At 41.4% G+C, this 17,377-nt stretch overlaps 1 protein-coding gene across 15 annotated transcripts in view; it reads right to left on the bottom strand.

The window, feature by feature from the left end:
• The window catches only part of KIAA0825 (KIAA0825 ortholog), a 413,723-nt gene that overhangs the window by 256,528 nt on the left and 139,818 nt on the right, over window positions 1-17,377 (bottom strand). For all 15 annotated transcript variants that reach the window (XM_048849271.2, XM_048849272.2, XM_075128575.1 and 12 more), the window contains one exon: window positions 6,232-6,402. In XM_048849271.2, the coding sequence (XP_048705228.2) occupies window positions 6,232-6,402 (171 nt within the window). The remainder of the gene's footprint in view (window positions 1-6,231; window positions 6,403-17,377) is intronic.

Raw genomic sequence — 17,377 nt, forward strand, 5'->3', positions numbered from 1 at the left:
CTGTAAGCCAACCGACCTCCCCTCCCCCATTTGATCACCGCTTGCAGAGGCAATAAAGTCACTGTTGTTTCAAATTCATGCATTCTTTTTTAATTTGTCACACAAATAGGGGGATAACTGCCAAGGTAACCTGGGAGGGGCGGGAGAAGGAGGGAAGGACAAGGCCAAACTGCACTTCAAAACTTATTGGATGCCAGCTTTCTGTTGCTTGGGCAGTCCTCTGGGGTGGAGTGGTTGGGTGCCCGGAGGCCCCCACACCGCGTTCTTGGGCATCTGGGTGAAGAGGCTATGGAACTTGGGGAGGAGGGCAGTTGGTTACACAGGGGCTGCAGTGGCAGTCTGTGCTCCTGCTGCCTTTCCTGCATCTCTACCGTACACTGGAGCATATCAGTTTGATCCCCCAGGACAAAGGGTCTGTCTGTCTGTGTGATGCTTTTGCTGGGACCAGGTCAGGAATGCTCTTCAGAACTTCTGTTAAGTTAGTAAGTAATCTAGCTAGAAATGCGTTAGATTTCCTTTTGTTAAATGGCTGGTAAAGTAGGTTGTGCTGAATGGAATGTATATTCCTGTTTTGTGTCTTTTTGTAACTTAAGGTTTTGCCTAGAGTGATTCTCTGTGTTTTGAATCTGATTACCCTGTAAGGTATTTACCATCCTGATTTTACAGAGGTGATTCTTTTACTTTTTCTTGAATTAAAATTCTTCTTTTAAGAACCTGATTGCTTTTTCATTGTTCTTAAGATCCAAGGGTTTGGGTCTGTGTTCACCTATGCAAATTGGTGAGGATTTTTATCGAGCCTTCCCCAGGGCTCTTTCCCTGTTCTTTGTTTAATATGCTTGGTGGTGGCAGCATAGGGTTCAAGGACAAGGCAAAGTTTGTAACTTGAGGAAGTTTTTAACCTAAGCTGGTAAGGATAAGCTTAGGGGATCTTTCATTCAGGTCCCCACATCTGTACCCTAGAGTTCAGAGTGGGGAAGGAACCTTGACAGTCCTCTTAATAAAATTTCCCTGTTTCAACCAGGTGACCATGAATGATATCACTCTCCTGAGGATAACACAGAGAGATAAAGAACGGATGTTGCTTGAATGCCAGCAAAGACCAGGACCATATGCTGCCATGCTTTGTTATGCAATGATTCCAGACTACATGCTGCTGGCCTGCCGTGATAAAATGTCCTACCATGCAAGACGGAATAAGGCTGCCCTCCCCAGAAACCTTTTGCAAAGGCTTTGGGAGTACATCCAGGAGACCTTCACTGAGATGTCCCTGGAGGATTTCCGCTCCATCCCCAGACATGTTAACAGACTTTTCCAGTAGCTGTACTGGCCCCAAATGCATCCCAAGTCTTCAAGGCAAATTAATCATTAAACACGCTTGCTTTTAAACTGTGTACTATATTTACAAAGGTACACTCACCAGAGGTCCCTTCTCCGCCTTCTAGGTCCAGGAGCCTGCGTTTGGTGGGTTGGGAGGGTACTAGGTCCAGGGTGAGAAACAGTTTCTGGCTGTTGGGGAAAACGGTTTCTCCACTTGCTTGCTGTGCTTCAACCTCCTCCTCCTCCTCCTCATCCCCAAAATCCACATCCCTGTTGCATGAGAGTCCACTGACAGAGTCCATGCACAGGGCTGGGGTAGTTGTAGGGGGACCCCCTAGAATGGCATGCAGCTCATCATAGAAGCGGCATGTCTGGGGCTCTGACCGTTTGCCTCTCTGCTTCTTTGGTAGGCTTGCCTGAGCTCCTTAAGTTTCACATGGTCCCTGTTATAGCCTCTGTCCTTCATGCCCTTGGAGTTTTTTTCAAATATTTTGGCATTTCATCTTTTCGAATGGATTCCTCTCCCCAAACAGCGATCAGATCCAGTACCTCCCGTTTGATCCATGCTGGAGCTCTTTTGCGATTCTGGGACTACATGGTCACCTGTGCTGAAGAGCTCTGCATGGTCACCTGTGCTGATGAGCTCGCCACGCTGGCCAAACAGGAAATGAAATTCAAAAGTTCCCGGGGCTTTTCCTGTCTACCTGGCCAGTGCATCTGAGTTGAGAGTGCTGTCCAGAGCGATCACAATGGAGCACTCTGGGATAGCTCCTGGAGGCCAATACCGTTGAATTGCGTCCACACTACCCCAAGGTTGATTTCAGTGCTAATGGACCCAGCAAGGTTGATTTCAGTGCTAATCAACTCATCGGGGAGGAGGACAGAAGGTACTGGATCTGATTGCTGTATGGGGAGAAGAATCCGTGCAGGCAGAACTCCGTTCCAAAAGATGAAATGCCAGTATATTTGCCAAAATCTCCAAGGTCAGTATGGGCAGAGGCTACAACAGGGACACACAGCAGTGCCGTGTGAAAGTTAAGGAGCTGAGGCAAGCCTACCAAAAAACAAAGGATGCAAACGGTTGCTCCGAGTCAGAGCCCCATACATGCCACTTCTATGATGTGCTGCATGCAATTCTAGCCGGGGGGGCCCTAGGACAAACCCACCACTGTCTGTGGACACCTGCAAGGGGGGAATCTCACACAACAGGGATGAGGATTCTGTGGATGAGGAAGATGAGGAGGAAGAGGAGGTTGAGGATAGTACACAGCAGGCAAGTGGAGAATCCCTTCTCCCCGGCAGCCAGGAACTGGGATGATGCTACACATTCACCCGAAAACCACAGCCCCTCCTTTTAAATGGCCAACTCAATGGGCTTTGCTTGGTATGGGAAAGGAGGGCGCTGCTGTTTGAAACCGTTCCCACATGTTACGAAGATTGAAGAAGCCGAAACCCTTTGCCTTACCATGGCCGCCTGAAAGCCAAATTCTATTGCCCAGCCAAGTGTGTGTGATGTCTCATACCAAACCAGCAGACACTCAAATATAAGAGGCAAAATGTGACCTTGTACCAAAAGCACATGTGCTATGTGATGTGAATCACTTGATTCAGTATGAAATAGTGCTCCCTTTGTTCTCTAAAATGTATCTTTTTAAATACTACTCTCCCTTTTTTTCCTCCCGCAGCTACAAATGTTTCTACGATCCCCCTATCATCTCCGTCCCAGAGGCTAGCACAGATTAGAAAGCGAAAAAAATGCACTCATGATGACATGTTCTCAGAGCTCATGCAGTCTTTCCAGATTGAAAGAGCTCAGCAGAACGTGTGGAAGCAAACAATGGCAAAGTCCAGGAAAGCATTAAATGAACGCAATGAGAAGGAGGAGGAGCATGGTGAGAGGAGGCAGGATGCAATGCTGAGGCTAACGGATGAGCAAACTGACATGCTTAGGCATCTGGAGGAGCTGCAGGAAAGGCAGCAGGAGCACAGACCACCACTGCAGCCCCTGTATAACTGCCTGTCCTCCTCCCCAAGTTCCATATCCTCCTCACCCAGATGCCCAAGAATGCGGGGGGGGGGGGGGGGAGGAAGGCTACGGGCACTCAGCCACTCCATCCCAGATGATTGCGCAAGCAAGAGAAGGATATCATTCAATAAGTTTTGAACTGTAGTGTGGCCTTGTCCTCCCCTCCTCCCCTCATTCACCACCCCACCCGGTGCTTCCCTCCTCACCCACCCCTCCAGGCTACCTTCTGAGTTTTCCCCCTATTTGTGTGATGAAGAATGCATGACTTTGAAATAATAATGACTTTATTGCCTCTAAAAGCGGTGATCGAAGGTGGGAGGTCGGTTGGCTTACAGGGAAGTAGAGTCAACTAAGGGAGCGGGTTTTCATCAAGAAGAAACAAACAGAACTACCACACCGTAGCCTGGACAGTCATGAAACTAGTTTTCAAAGCTTCTCTGATGCGCAGGGTGCCCAGCTGTGCTCTTGTAATCACCCTGGTGTCTGGCTGCACGTAATCGGCTGCCAGGCAATTTGCCTTAACCTCCAACCCCGCCATAAACGTCTCTCCCTTACTCTCACAGATATTGTGGAGCACACAGCAAGCAGCAATAATAATGGGAATACTGGTTTCGCTGAGGTCTAACCAAGTCAGTAAACTGTGCCAGTGTGCTTTTAAACGTCCAAATGCAGATTCTACTACCATTCTGCACTTGCTCAGCCTATAGCTGAACTGATCCTTACTACTGTCCAGGGTGCCTGTGTACAGCTTCATGAGCCAGGACATTAAGGGGTAGGCTGGTTCCCCAAGGATAACTATGGCATTTCAACATCCCCAAGGGTAATTTTCTGGTCTGGAAAGTAAGTTCCTTCTTGCAGCTGTTCAAACAGACCAGAGTTCCTGAAGATGCGAGTGTCATGCACCTTTCCCGGCCATCCCACATTGATGTCGGTGAAACGTCCCTTGTGATGCACTGGTGCTTGCAGCACCATTGAAAAGTACCCCTTGCGGTTATGTACTGGCTGCCAAGGTAGTCCGGTCCCAAGATAGGGATATGGGTTCCATCTATGGCCCCACCACAGTTAGGGAATCCCATTGCAGCAAAGCCATCCACTATGGCCTGCACATTTCCCAGAGTCACTACCCTTGATAGCAGCAGCTCGGTGATTGCATTGGCTACTTGGATCACAGCAGTCCCCACAGTAGATTTGCCCACTCCAAATTGATTCCCGACTGACCGGTAGCTGTCTGGTGTTGCAGGCTTCCAGAGGGCTATCACCACTCACTTCTCAACTGTGAGGGCTGCTGTCATCTTGGTATTCTTGCGCTTCAGGGCAGGGGAAAGCAAGTCACAGAGTTCCATGAAAATGCCCTTACACATGTGAAAATTTTGCAGTCACTGGGAATCATCCCAGACCTGCAACACTGTGCCATTCCACCAGTCTTTGCTTGTTTCCCGGGCCCAGAATCAGCATTCCATGGCATGAACCTCATAGACTCAACCTGTCCCATTACCACCATGATGTCCAAATTGCTGGGTCCCATGCTTTGAGAGAAATCTGTGTCCATGTCCTCATCATTATCGTAATCGCACTGTCATCGCCTCCTCACCTGCTTTTGCAGGTTCTGCTCATACTGCAGGATAATGCGCGAGGTGTTTACAATGCTCACAACAGCAGCAGTGAGCTGAGCGGGCTCCATGCTTGCTATGGTATGCAGGAGAGCAGAGTGGCAGTGGAAGCAGTGGATGATGACAGTTAGCAGTCCGACTGCACTGTCTGCTGACAGAAGTATGGCATCTGCACGGAAAAAAGGCATGAAACGATTGTCTGCCGTTACTTTCACGGAGAGAGGGACAACTGACGACATGTACCCAAAACCACCTGCAACAATGTTTTTTCCCCATCAGGCATTGGGAAGTCAACCCAGAATTCTAATGGGCAGCGGAGACTGCTGAAACTGTGGGATAGCTACCCACAGTGCAACACTCCGAAAGTCGATGCTAGCCACAGTACTGTGGATGCACTTCGCCGACTTAATGCGCTTAGTGGGGACACACACAATCGACTGTATAAAATTGCTTCCTAAAAATCAACTTCTTAAATTTGACCTAATTTCGTAGTGTAGACATACCCTAATAAGTGCATTAGGTAAAGAAGCTGGGAAGGGGAACATATTATAGGCACACCATTTTCTCAGCTGGTGGATTTTCTTCATCTCATTTGCCATTTTGCAGGGTTACACCTTTTCTTCATCTGATATTTCTGGAGATAGTCCAGCAATAAAATAAAGAAAGGGAAATAAAGACCTGATTCTGCAAATATTTACTTCTGGGCAAAGTGCTTATTGCTATGAGATGTCCCACTGAAGTCAATGGAACAACTCAGTAGTGTTTGCAGGATCAAGCTATAAATTAAAACAACTACATTTACATGAAAACTATTTTAAATGCACATTACATTGACCTAAAATTAATGTTCAAAGTTCAGTGCTTTTCCCCACTGAAATTGCAGCCTCCATGGAACAAGCTCAGGAATATTCACAGCAGTGGAAACTGCCATATATTTTGTTTTTATATATATACATACAAAATGTTTGTTAGGCAACACCAGCGTATTTCACTCCATTATCAGAAATAATTATAATATAATCACATCTTTTACATACAAGTATCAATTCTTTCCCACAAAATCTACAATTTAAATGTACATCTACATTATTTTAAATACATATTTAATGAGATGTTGCAAGATATTTGTTTATATGGTGGGAGATTGGAGGAAAAATGCAAACATACAGCAATTTATTTTCATAATCCTGCAAATTTAATTTAATTTGGAATTCATACAAAGTGATTCTTTTCTACAAACTGAAAAGAAAACAGTATGTGAGGAAAATTACACATTACCTTGAACATTTTTGTTCTTCTCAGTGAAACAAGGCAATAACAGAATTTCTGCAGAGAGTTCTTCAACTCTTTCTTCCATAAACAAAAAGAGTTTTATAAGCTGAGAAAGACGTTTGAGTTGATACAATGTTAAACAGAAGTTCCTTCCTTTTCTGAGGCATTCTTGGGTAGCTGTCCAAACAAAAAGTCATAAAATTTATTTTATTTCTTAGATATTATGTAAAATATGCTTATGATAAAATTAAATTATATGAAAATACACTGTATAAAGTCAGTCTTATTATTTGTCATGACACAAGATAACCTAATATCATAGTCTGAACTGTGTAACTTCCCTTTTTAAAGGATCAGATCCTTGAATCCAGTGGAGATGCGCACAAAGTGCACAAAGGAAATGGGGGAGAAAGGTGTGTAAAACTACTTTTCTGATCCTCCAGTCCTGGAGTAGGCTGGGAGTTGAAACAAACAAAGGACAAACCTAAAGGCTACCCTAAATTACAACAGTCAGAGAAGTCTCCTTGCAGGATCAGTTTGCCAGGCAAGGATCACCAAAGCAAGTTGCATTTCTGCTCCACCTATCTCCTGTCCCATTTCCAAAACATACATCTGAGGGGATGGGAGAGAAAGAAAAGGAGCAAGTGACATAAAACCAGCCACATCTGAGAAATCTCCTATTTCCATCTTTGGACAGTTTTCTTCAATTGCCTCAAAACTTGATTCCTCCATCAACCAAAATTTCATTGTATTCTACTCTTTGATCTTGATTATGACCCTTTAAAATTATTACAAATACAACATAATAAATCTCCTGTATCAATCAGATTATGGTAGATACCATAATCAAAGAACCATCAACACTGAGCTGATCATAACCCACAACAAGATTGTTACTCAGTAAACATCTTTGCAGATTGTAGTGGTTGCTTTTTTCTTTTTGTCCTTTCTGGTTTGATTCCAAACTAAAATAAAATTCACTAAGATGCACACATTCTGTAAATTAATGTTTTTATAAATAAAATTATATATGATGCATGCAACCCAACCAATGTTTGCAAACATAAAAATTATTTTTGTAATTTCTTATCTTACATACAATAATATATTTTAAACTTTTCTTGTTTTCTCCACAGTAAATGCTGCCTCTTATTGGCAATGCTATTTAGATGAAGTGAGCTGTAGCTCACGAAAGCTTATGCTCAAATAAATTGGTTAGTCTCTAAGGTGCCACAAGTACTCCTTTTCTTTTTGTGAAAACACACAAGAAGGCCTTAAGATATATGCCAATTTTGCTTTATAACATATATTTATTTTACATAGTAATATCATCCAGAAGGTATAATGTTTTAGTGCTGACAATATTGTCTAAAACTAAAAACCAGGAAGTTCAGTCCCTATATTAATGTGATCACACAAAAAATCAGCTTTTGTTAATAGAGTTCATATTCCTTTGGTGTATCTCATTTACAAACGTCATATTACAAAGTAACTATGGAACTCCACATTTCACTATCCATTAGCTAATGCAGGTGGGGAACATTCCAGCTAAAAGTTTTAATTCAGAAAACATTCGTAGCAGTATTTTGCACACAAAAACATTGTGTTCCAAAAAACTGACTGAGCAAATAAAAAAAAACCCTTTTACCATATATTAATAGTTTGGGACATCACATCAAAACACTGTCACTTGGCAAGTCACCTTTTCAATTTAACACTCTGCTTGCACAATACAGTTAATGAATATGACATCTGACGGAAAAGAGACATCAATCTAACTCTCCACAACCCTAAATATATGGGGTTTGAAAACAAGTGAAGCTGTCAGTGAACTAATATCAGCAAGCATTACACTCATACAACAGTTATTTTTTCTAGAAATTGAACATTTTATTTTCAATGGTTACAGCTTGAAACATATAATCACATCACATCAACCAGGGAACCCTGCTTGAGCATGGAGCCAGACTGTAGAAGGCTGTGTGATGGTTTTTATTTTGTTTTACTCAATCACACCGTTTTAAAGAGTATTATTTAATATTTTTATTTTATAACTTTTGGAATGTAACATTTCAAAAAATGATAAAACTGTGCATGATGGGGTGTACCAGGTCCTTTGAGCCCCCATGGTCCTACCACACCTTGGCCCAGGAAAGGAGCAGTGAAAGTGGAACCTCCAGACCTAGAAAGGCTGCAGGGAAGCAACCAATCAGAGCACAGCAGGCTCAGTTAAAAGGAGTAGCAGATTCCTTTGAAGCAGAGATGGTTCTTAGCCATGGAGTTCAGCTGAGAATCCAAATGTGCCAAAGTTGGGGAGTGTTTGGATTTGGTGGCCCAATTTTGGACCCTTATATAGCAATAGAACAGAGCTCTGAATTTTATATCCAGATCTGAACTCCCCCTAAATTCAGAATAAATGTTTTGGCATTAACAGTCACCCCTATACTTTTAAGAGTTGGATGAAAGGAAATATCATATTTGTATTTCAATTGCTAGTAGTGCTGCTGCTTCCTCCTCACGCCCTCCTCCCCACCAAAACAACAGATGATAATATTTGCATCACTACATTGCCATTCTTAGAGGTCTGTGCTTCCAGCAGAACACATGCCGAAACCCTAATTTATTTCATCCTTGCTTGAAAATGTATAACTAAGTATAACTGAGTATAACGAATGTGATGATGTCTGAGTCTGCAGACAGCCAGAAACAACAGCTCTCAGAAGTGAGAACTGTACCATGCATCTCAATGGGATATTAAGTCCAAGACATATTGCTCTGGGGGAGCTTCATACTGCTGCCCCGTCTATAGAGGAGGGGAGAGGTCTCCACATCATTGCCACTGCAGGGGCCAGAGCCACAGATTGGGGACAGAGCTATAGAGGGCCCCATGTCACAACGTTTTTATAGCCCTGGGTTACCTTAATCCAGACCTACCAATACCTCAGGTGCCTGATATCACATCACCCTCAGCTCTTCAATGAGCAGGAAGTAACAAATTCCTAAAAGCCAACACAATTACAAAACATTCCATACAATTACGTTATTCCAAAATATCTTCCCAAACTCTCAGAAGAGAACTCTGAACATTTTTTTCAATCTCAATGAGCATTTAAAATATATTTTAACTGGACCTTGAAGACAGAGTTCAAAGTTCTTGCAAACCATTAAAAAGGTGGAAGAAAACCTTAAAAAAATAAGCTAAGCTGTAGTGTATATGCAAAGCGATATTATATACTTTTTCAGATCATAGCATATTGTACTGTAAAACCAGCATTTTTTCTTTAGAGTTTAGAGGTTAAATATGTTCTACAGGCACTCTGACTCTGCTACGGTATTTAACAAAACCATAACTGTAGAAAGAAGATGTTTGTAAATTTCCTAATCAGTAATATAACTGTATTTCAAGGTGGCAGAAGGGGCTTAAATTAATTGGGACACTTCAGTATTATCAGAAAACAGAGAGGAAAAGATAGTATTCCTGTACCTGAAGGAAAATGTTATTTACACAAACTAAGAATGTAGCTCCTGCTCCATATTATAGAAGCAGGCATTATGATAGGGACATGAAACCAGAGACTAAGAATATGATACAGCTAACAGACAAAGAAGGTATAAAAGGATCCAATGTCTGGAAGTTGAAACTAAGCAAATTCAGACTGGAAATAAAGTGAAAATGTTTAACGGTGAGCGTAATCAATCATTAGAGCAACTTGCCACAGATTTGTTTTAAGGTTATGCTCTAGTTCAAAGAGGAATTAATTCAAGGACTTCCTCAGACCTGTTATACAACTGGTCAGCCTAGATAATAACTGTGGTCCCCTCTGGCTTTATAATCTATGAATGGAGAAGAATGCTGTGGATTAGGGAACCAGAAACAATGGTTATTCACCCTATAGTAAGTGTGGTTCTTCAAGATGTTTTGCCCACATCTCTGGTGGAATGGGTCCTCATCTGCCCAAGTGAATCCAAATGGTCTATTGTATAACATGTTTAATAGTCCAAGATCTATTTCAGCATCTTTCGGGTGAATATTGGTTGACCTCTCATCCTGTCAACAAATACAGAAACAGTCTCGGAGAACTCTTGAATGGCTTTGTTCTGTCCAGAAAGTAGGAAAGATCTGAAAACACTGAAGGTGGGAAGTTTTGCTTCCCCACCAAGTAATATCAGATTTGAGGAAGGAAACTGATAGATGGATCATCTGGTTGAAAAGAAAATCAGAGACCACTTTAGGTAAGAAATTAGGGTGAGGACTAAGCCTATGTCTATACTTGGAGCTGGGGTGTGTGAGATTCTCATTCAAGTAGACATATTTGTGCTAGCTCTCATAGAGCTAGTGCCTAAAAATAAGAGTGTATCTGTGGTAACACAGGTAATGGTGAGCAGCAGCATGAGCTATCCACCCCAAATAAATATCCACGGGGTCCAGGCAAGTTTGTTCTCAGGGCGACTAGCCTGTGCCACTGCTTACCACTGCCCATTCTACCAAAGTTACACTTTATTTTTAGCAGTCTAGCTCAGTGAGAGCTAGCATGGGTATCTCTAACTGAACAGTAAACGTAGCCTTAGAGTCACTGTGTCTTTGTGGAACACTGTATTGGATTATCCCACCATAAAGGCTTAGATGTCGCCTCTCCATCTGCTGAGGTTATAGCCAATAAGAAGGCAGTCTTAATGGACATACGTTGCCAAAGGTTTAAAGGGAAGTCCCAACAATCCTATTAAAAAATGTTGAGGTCCCAAGAAGATGGAGTGTCTAACAGGTGGGAAGTCATGAAAGAATCCTTTGAGAAACTTAGCCACTGTCGGGTCAGGGAAGACAGCACCGCCTTCATCTAGACGTGATGAGCAGAGTTAGCTGCCAGATGTATGACTATGCAGCTGTTGGAGAGAGTTGAATGCTTTAGGGCTAGCAGGTAATCCAAGATGGCATCAGCCAAACAGAGAGCCTCTTCCATTAGCTGCGTAAGTCATTCTGATGGAGTCTTTTATACTGCAAACTAAAATGTGAACTACTAAAGTCTGCAAATGATGTGTCTGAGGATGTCAGCAACCTAGCATCCAGGCCATGAGATGGAGCAATGCTGGGTGTGAGTGCAGGACTTGGCTTTCTGTTTTCATAATCACATCCGAGTGCATTTGAAATTCTGCTGACAGGCTCTTTCACAGGATCCTCATTATCAAAAAGATTGGAGGGTGGGTACACATGAGTCCTGGTGACCATGGGATCAGGAAGGCATCCTACAGGGAGCTGGGGCTGGCTCCCCCTCTGGAGCAGAATCTACAACACTTATTGTTGTGGGCTGATGCAAAGAGGTCTATTTGAGTATCCTAAGGTGTTTTGTAGACCTGGGAGGTGTGGAGCCATATGTGCAACTTGGTGACTGATACACCAATCCCCAAAGCAGATTGCTTCCAAGCAGAATGGCCCCTCCTTGCTTGCTGATATAATATCCTGCTGTGATGTTGTCTGTCAGCTCCTGTATTATGGTACGCAGGGGTACTAGAAGGAAAGCAGTGCCTGCTAGTTAAACAGCTTTCAGCTCCAGTGTGTTTATGTGAAGATTTGTTTCCTAGAGGCTCTGAGTCCTAAGGCGGCATAGATGAAACCTCATCCTACTCGATGCAACTGTCACCAGCATCTTGTTGGGAAGAGAGAGAGCATGGCACTCCACTGCACAAGTGTATATAGTCCTTCTAACTAACTAGGAGAGGACTTCCTGAGGAATCATGACCAACATGTCTTTGTGGTGTCTGCCATGTAGATACATTGATCTCAATCACCCTTACATGGCGCACAGGTGAAGCCTGGTAAACTGCACCACATAGGTGTAGGAGATCTTGTGCCTCATAATCCTGAGACAAGTCCTGGTCGAGATCTTTGGGTAGATCTGAAGCTGATCAGTGAGGCATGGAATGGTGAGGAATATGTCCTGTGGGAAGTGGGCCTTTGCCCTTGTGGAAGCTAGTATGGCCCCTATCAACTACAATCTGAGTAGGGATGAGAATGTACTTCCTTCTGTTGACTCTGAGGTGTAGAACAGCAAACGGATCCAAGGTTACTTGCACGGAGTTGTTCACCTGTTGAGGTTGCTGACCACAAATCAGCCAGTCATCAAGGTAGATTTGAATCCCTTGCCTTCTCAGATGTACCTCCATGACTGTTAGGTACTTGGTGAAAACCCTCAGAGCCATGGAGCAGCCAAAGAGAAACACTCTGTATTGGTAATGAGGACTTTCCCACTAGGAACCTGAAACATTTCTTGTGGATGGATGAATTGCAGCATGGAAACTGGCATCTTTCAAGTCAAGAGCCATAAATCAGTCTTGAGGATCTCAGGTAGATGCTAAAGTCACCATCCTGAACTTGAAGTGACAGATAAATTTGAGTTGTCAGAGGTCCAGGTGAGGGCAGCAATCCTTTTTTGCATTTTGGACTAGGAAATAATGAGAATAAACCCCAGTGCCCCTGAATTCCACAGCTCTGAGTTGCAGAAGGAAGTCCACTTCCTTTCTGAGCAAAATCTCATTAAAAATGTCCTTGAAGAGAGACAGAAAAGGGAAGAAAGAATGAATGGGTAGGGAAGGATCGCAACCCCTTATTTACTGTTTCCAGGACTAACTGATCTGAGATTATTTAATTCCATGCCTCTCAGTAAGAAAACGGTTTCCTAATGGGGAAGAAGTTAAACTCAGATATTCTGAGCAACAATCAATTGCACCATCAAATCTGCTGGCAAAAGGTTGATGCAGGGTCTATGGTGGAAGAGGAAGTAGCAGAGGGTCTGACACATTGCCCACAGCAGTGTGAAAACAATGGTCTCTGCCTCAGCTAGTTCTGAGGTTTATACAGTCTCCTCCTAGGAGGTGCAGTGTAAATGCCCAGGGATCATGAGGGAGTTTATAAATCCTTTAATATGTGAAGGGCCTCATCAATGTTCTTGTTGGAGATTACAGCTCTCGAAGGGGAAGGCCACTGTACCCAAGGCATCAAGGGTACTTTTAACTAGTCTGTGTGACCAGCTGACCCTCCAGGATTGGGGATTTGAGCTCTTCTCTGTGCTCCTGAGGGAGTGATACTTAGTCCCAATTCAAGAAGACACATTTAGCCAAGAGCAGTAGTACTTTGAAATGAGCATCTCTAAGCAGGCCAAGGAACACGTCTTACAACCAGGCATGCCCAGTATTTTTTTATCCTTGTCCCTAGAGTTATGTGGCTCCAGGCATCAGTGTTTATGAAAATAATTTAATGTAGTATGTCTTAACTTCTACATGCTTGACTCTGTAACCTTATCATTCTTTTAATGTAGTAATTTTGTACGTATATTTCTACATATTTCTGGATAACCAAACACACAATATTAGATGTCATTTTAGCAAATGAAGTTATATTAACTTTTTAAAAAACACTTTATTATTAAGCCTTAAGCGCAGCAGCTCCCTCCATTCATTTTTTGTTCTGAAAAGACATTCCAGCAGGCACTGGGATGATGATACAATCTGAGGGCATGTACGTTATTTGAACTTCATGGATCTGAAATTCTTGAGAGTCAGTGAAAGAGAAGCTCTTTCATTACAAATTCAGTACATCTATCCCTAAATCCAATTGCTGAGAAATCCACGTCTTTAGATCTCCAATAAAGAGTGTCAACAAAATAGCGAAGACAGTTTTTTTTTAAAACCTTAGAAAAATCAAGAATTTCAATTCTTTCTTACCTATTTTTTCTGGAGATCTTAGGGAATCCAAGGATGTGGATTTTGAGGTTTTTCAGGCCCTAAACGAAGTAGTGTGTTGAATATTTAACAAAGAACTTGTCTTTCAACTGTTTCTAAGATGTTTCAACCAAGATCCTCTTCCAGGGTATCTGTGATGTTACAAAACTACTAGTTCACCAGCTGTACATATAAAGGCTTCCAGGAAAAACAGGGTAGACACGAATTTCTAATGCAAAAAACAAGCATAATGTGTGTGTTGAAGGACTATTTCTGTATGTTTTAAAACATTTCAGGTCCTCTACTGTTATCATTTAAGCAGGAAAAAAAAAAAAGAAACCATTTCCCCCTTTACAGGTCACTTTTAAATAAGCTATGAAAGTTCAGTGACTCCCACCTCCTCCATAAAAGAAACAGAAAAGCGAACCCTTGTCATATTATATCTATCTATTCCCTTTTCTTTGTGTGAGAAACCACTAACTCTAATTATCTGAGCTCCTGTTTCCTCCTTGCCTGTCATGAATCCCAAATTTTAACTTGGTAGCTCTCAAAATTCTCAGTGACCATGGTTCAATTTCTTACCATCATATCCATCTGAGGTTTGCATTCCTTAGGAAACAAACATATTTAAACATAATTTTTAACAACTAGGTTAAGGTGACAATAATGACCATAACTGATTAGCCTGTGTAGAAAAGGATAAGCCATGTTCTTCATTGTGTAAATGAGGTTCTACAGTAGTCATGTACAAAAATCCCCAAAAGTCAAAGGGCAAGGGTGTTTTGTGTAAACACTGAAAGAATGGAATTCTTGTGTCCTCTGAAATATGTGATAAAAGTACTGCCATAAATGTATTCTTCATTCCTATGTGACAAGTTTTAGAGTGAAGACATTTTTGAGTTAATTGACTGAACCCCCTCCCCCCCAAAATAAGAACACACACACACAATAAAAAAAACTCATGACTCAACAATGTCTTCGAACATGAAAAATATTTTATCCTAAACTCTCATACGACAAAAATGGCCAACATAAACTTTACTGGGCTTTCCAAATAAATATAATTTTGGCTTAAAAATAAATATAATCAATTTCAGTAGAAACTATATATAATTAGGAAAGTTGTAAGCACCAAAAAATAGAGGCTTAGAAAGAAACCACCTTTCCAACCTTAAATAAAGAACAGAAATACTATGATTCAAGTTTGAAAGAAGGTATTGTTTATCACAGCAGTTTTCATACTGTGGTCCTAGGGACCACTGGTGGTCCACAAAACACTTGCTTGTGGCATACTGAGAGATTTGTACCATTGCACTAGCTCTGCTGTTGCCAGATGCTAGACTCCATTAAAAGAGGCTAAAAAAAATGTATTATGTTTGTAGTATTATTGTTCCACATATATAACTGTTGTAGATGTTTTACAATTGTGAAAGGAAGTGGTCTTTCAATTCTCATTTAGGGTTAATGCAAACACATTTGATTAAAGTGTAGTCCAAACTAGGAGAATGACTAGTAAACAACAAACTAATAAAATTAAGCTAATGTATATAAAAATATAGTTATTTCAATTTATATATTTTTATAGCAACATCTGCAGAAACTTTACTTTTATATACAATACATCAATTAAATATGCAAGAGCAATATAGTAGGAAAGAGACACAAAGTGATTAAAACTGAGACCAAGATTTGTGACATCGGTGGGGACATTAAATAACCCTCCCTCCCCCGAATAATTTAAACAGAATACAGTGTAGAGACTCATCTTATTCCATGTAAATCCTAATGTAGGAATTAAAAAAGAGTTATTGATGTAGAGAGAAAAAATGCAGGTCTGTCCTTACCCAAAGAAATTATAGAGGAAACTAAAGACCCATATCAAGAAAAGGAGTACTTGTGGCACCTTAGAGAGTAACAAATTTATTTGAGCATAAGCTTTCGTGAGCTACAGCTCACTTCATCGGATGCATACAGTGGAAAATGCAGTATCCTCCTTATAATAGTCAACATATGCCATCCACACTTCAAGGTTAGTATCCAGCATTTCCTACATCTTCCAAATTATGAATCTCAGTTTTTAATCCTCTTATTTCTTTTGCATGTCAAGGTGGAAATGTCTTGAAGAACAATGTTCAAGATCAAGTCAGAGCTCTCTCATTAGAAATAAGAAAAAATTATGAAATTAAAAATCCTATTGCACCACAGATGAAGTTTAGAAATGCCTTTATTAATTCTAAAACAGCATATGTATTATAGATACCTCAGTAAGTCAAGTTTCAAAGGAGTACAAAGCAAAATACAGAAATCCTATTCTCTAACTAGGTACCTGTCTATTACCATTATCACCATAATATCTGAGCACCATAATATCTGAGCAATATCTGATATTTAAAAATATCAAGATTTTTGCATTTATTTTACTACTTACCAAGATTAGCCCTTACTGTCTCAAGAGTCAGAGATATGAGAAATAATGATTTATTAGTTCTGAATTAACAGTTTACACCTGCTAATTGGTGTTCCATTTGTTCTGCCTATCCCGTAGAGGAGAAGACGGAGCACTGATCAGAGGTGTGCTCATGTTCTGCCTAATACTAGTATATTAAGTAGATCATGAAATAAAGTACCTAGGAATATGTATAGAAGGTTATGCAAAATGAATTACCACCTATTCTTTCTTCCTTGCCACATCTGAGTCAGGTGACATGAGGATGAATGAATTTTCAGGACTGTTCTATACTGGAGAGGAGACAGTGAAGCTTTCTGTACTTCTCTTTGCAGATGAAAGAGAAGTTCTCTCTTCACAGCAGCCACACATGGGGTTGGGTGGGAAGGAGGGGAGAGGGTGTAGTGTGGGGTTTTCCCCTTGCAAATGTGCTAGACTTCTGTTACGAGCACTGCTTCTAGATCCATTGACAGTAGGCTTCCAACTTCAGTATCAGCCTTGTTGAGTAGGTTTCTGGGATTTACTTTTAAGCTGTCCCTCATTTTTCAGCAAAGTGACATGCAAGGTAATTAAAACCTTGGATTGTTTAAAAGAATGTAAAATGAATCATTTTGGGTTCTCTAACTTTTCTTGTATCTGAGCAGCGAAAGGGAAGAAAGTTTCATACAAGATCATAAGAGAGAGGGGCTAACACAGTACCTGGTGACATACAAAACCTGCCTGAGGACAACAGATAGATGTGTGTGGAGGGGAGATGTCACCAAAAAGGATAATCAATACAATACTGGGCAGAAAAAGATAAGCAGTGGCTTCCTAATAAAGTAAAATACCTTCATTCATGAAGGTTGACTCCACATTTGATGGCCCTTGATGACAACTGTTCTTCAAGGGGACCATAAAAGGGCTAAAGTAGGGGGGAGGGGAAGGATCTCACAAGGTAGAGGAAGAGGAAGAACATTAAAAACAGTAAAAGAGCTAAAATATAACTTCAGC

Source organism: Caretta caretta, chromosome 5 (assembly GCF_965140235.1).
Source record: "Caretta caretta isolate rCarCar2 chromosome 5, rCarCar1.hap1, whole genome shotgun sequence".
In the NCBI taxonomy this organism is placed as follows: domain Eukaryota; kingdom Metazoa; phylum Chordata; order Testudines; family Cheloniidae; genus Caretta; species Caretta caretta.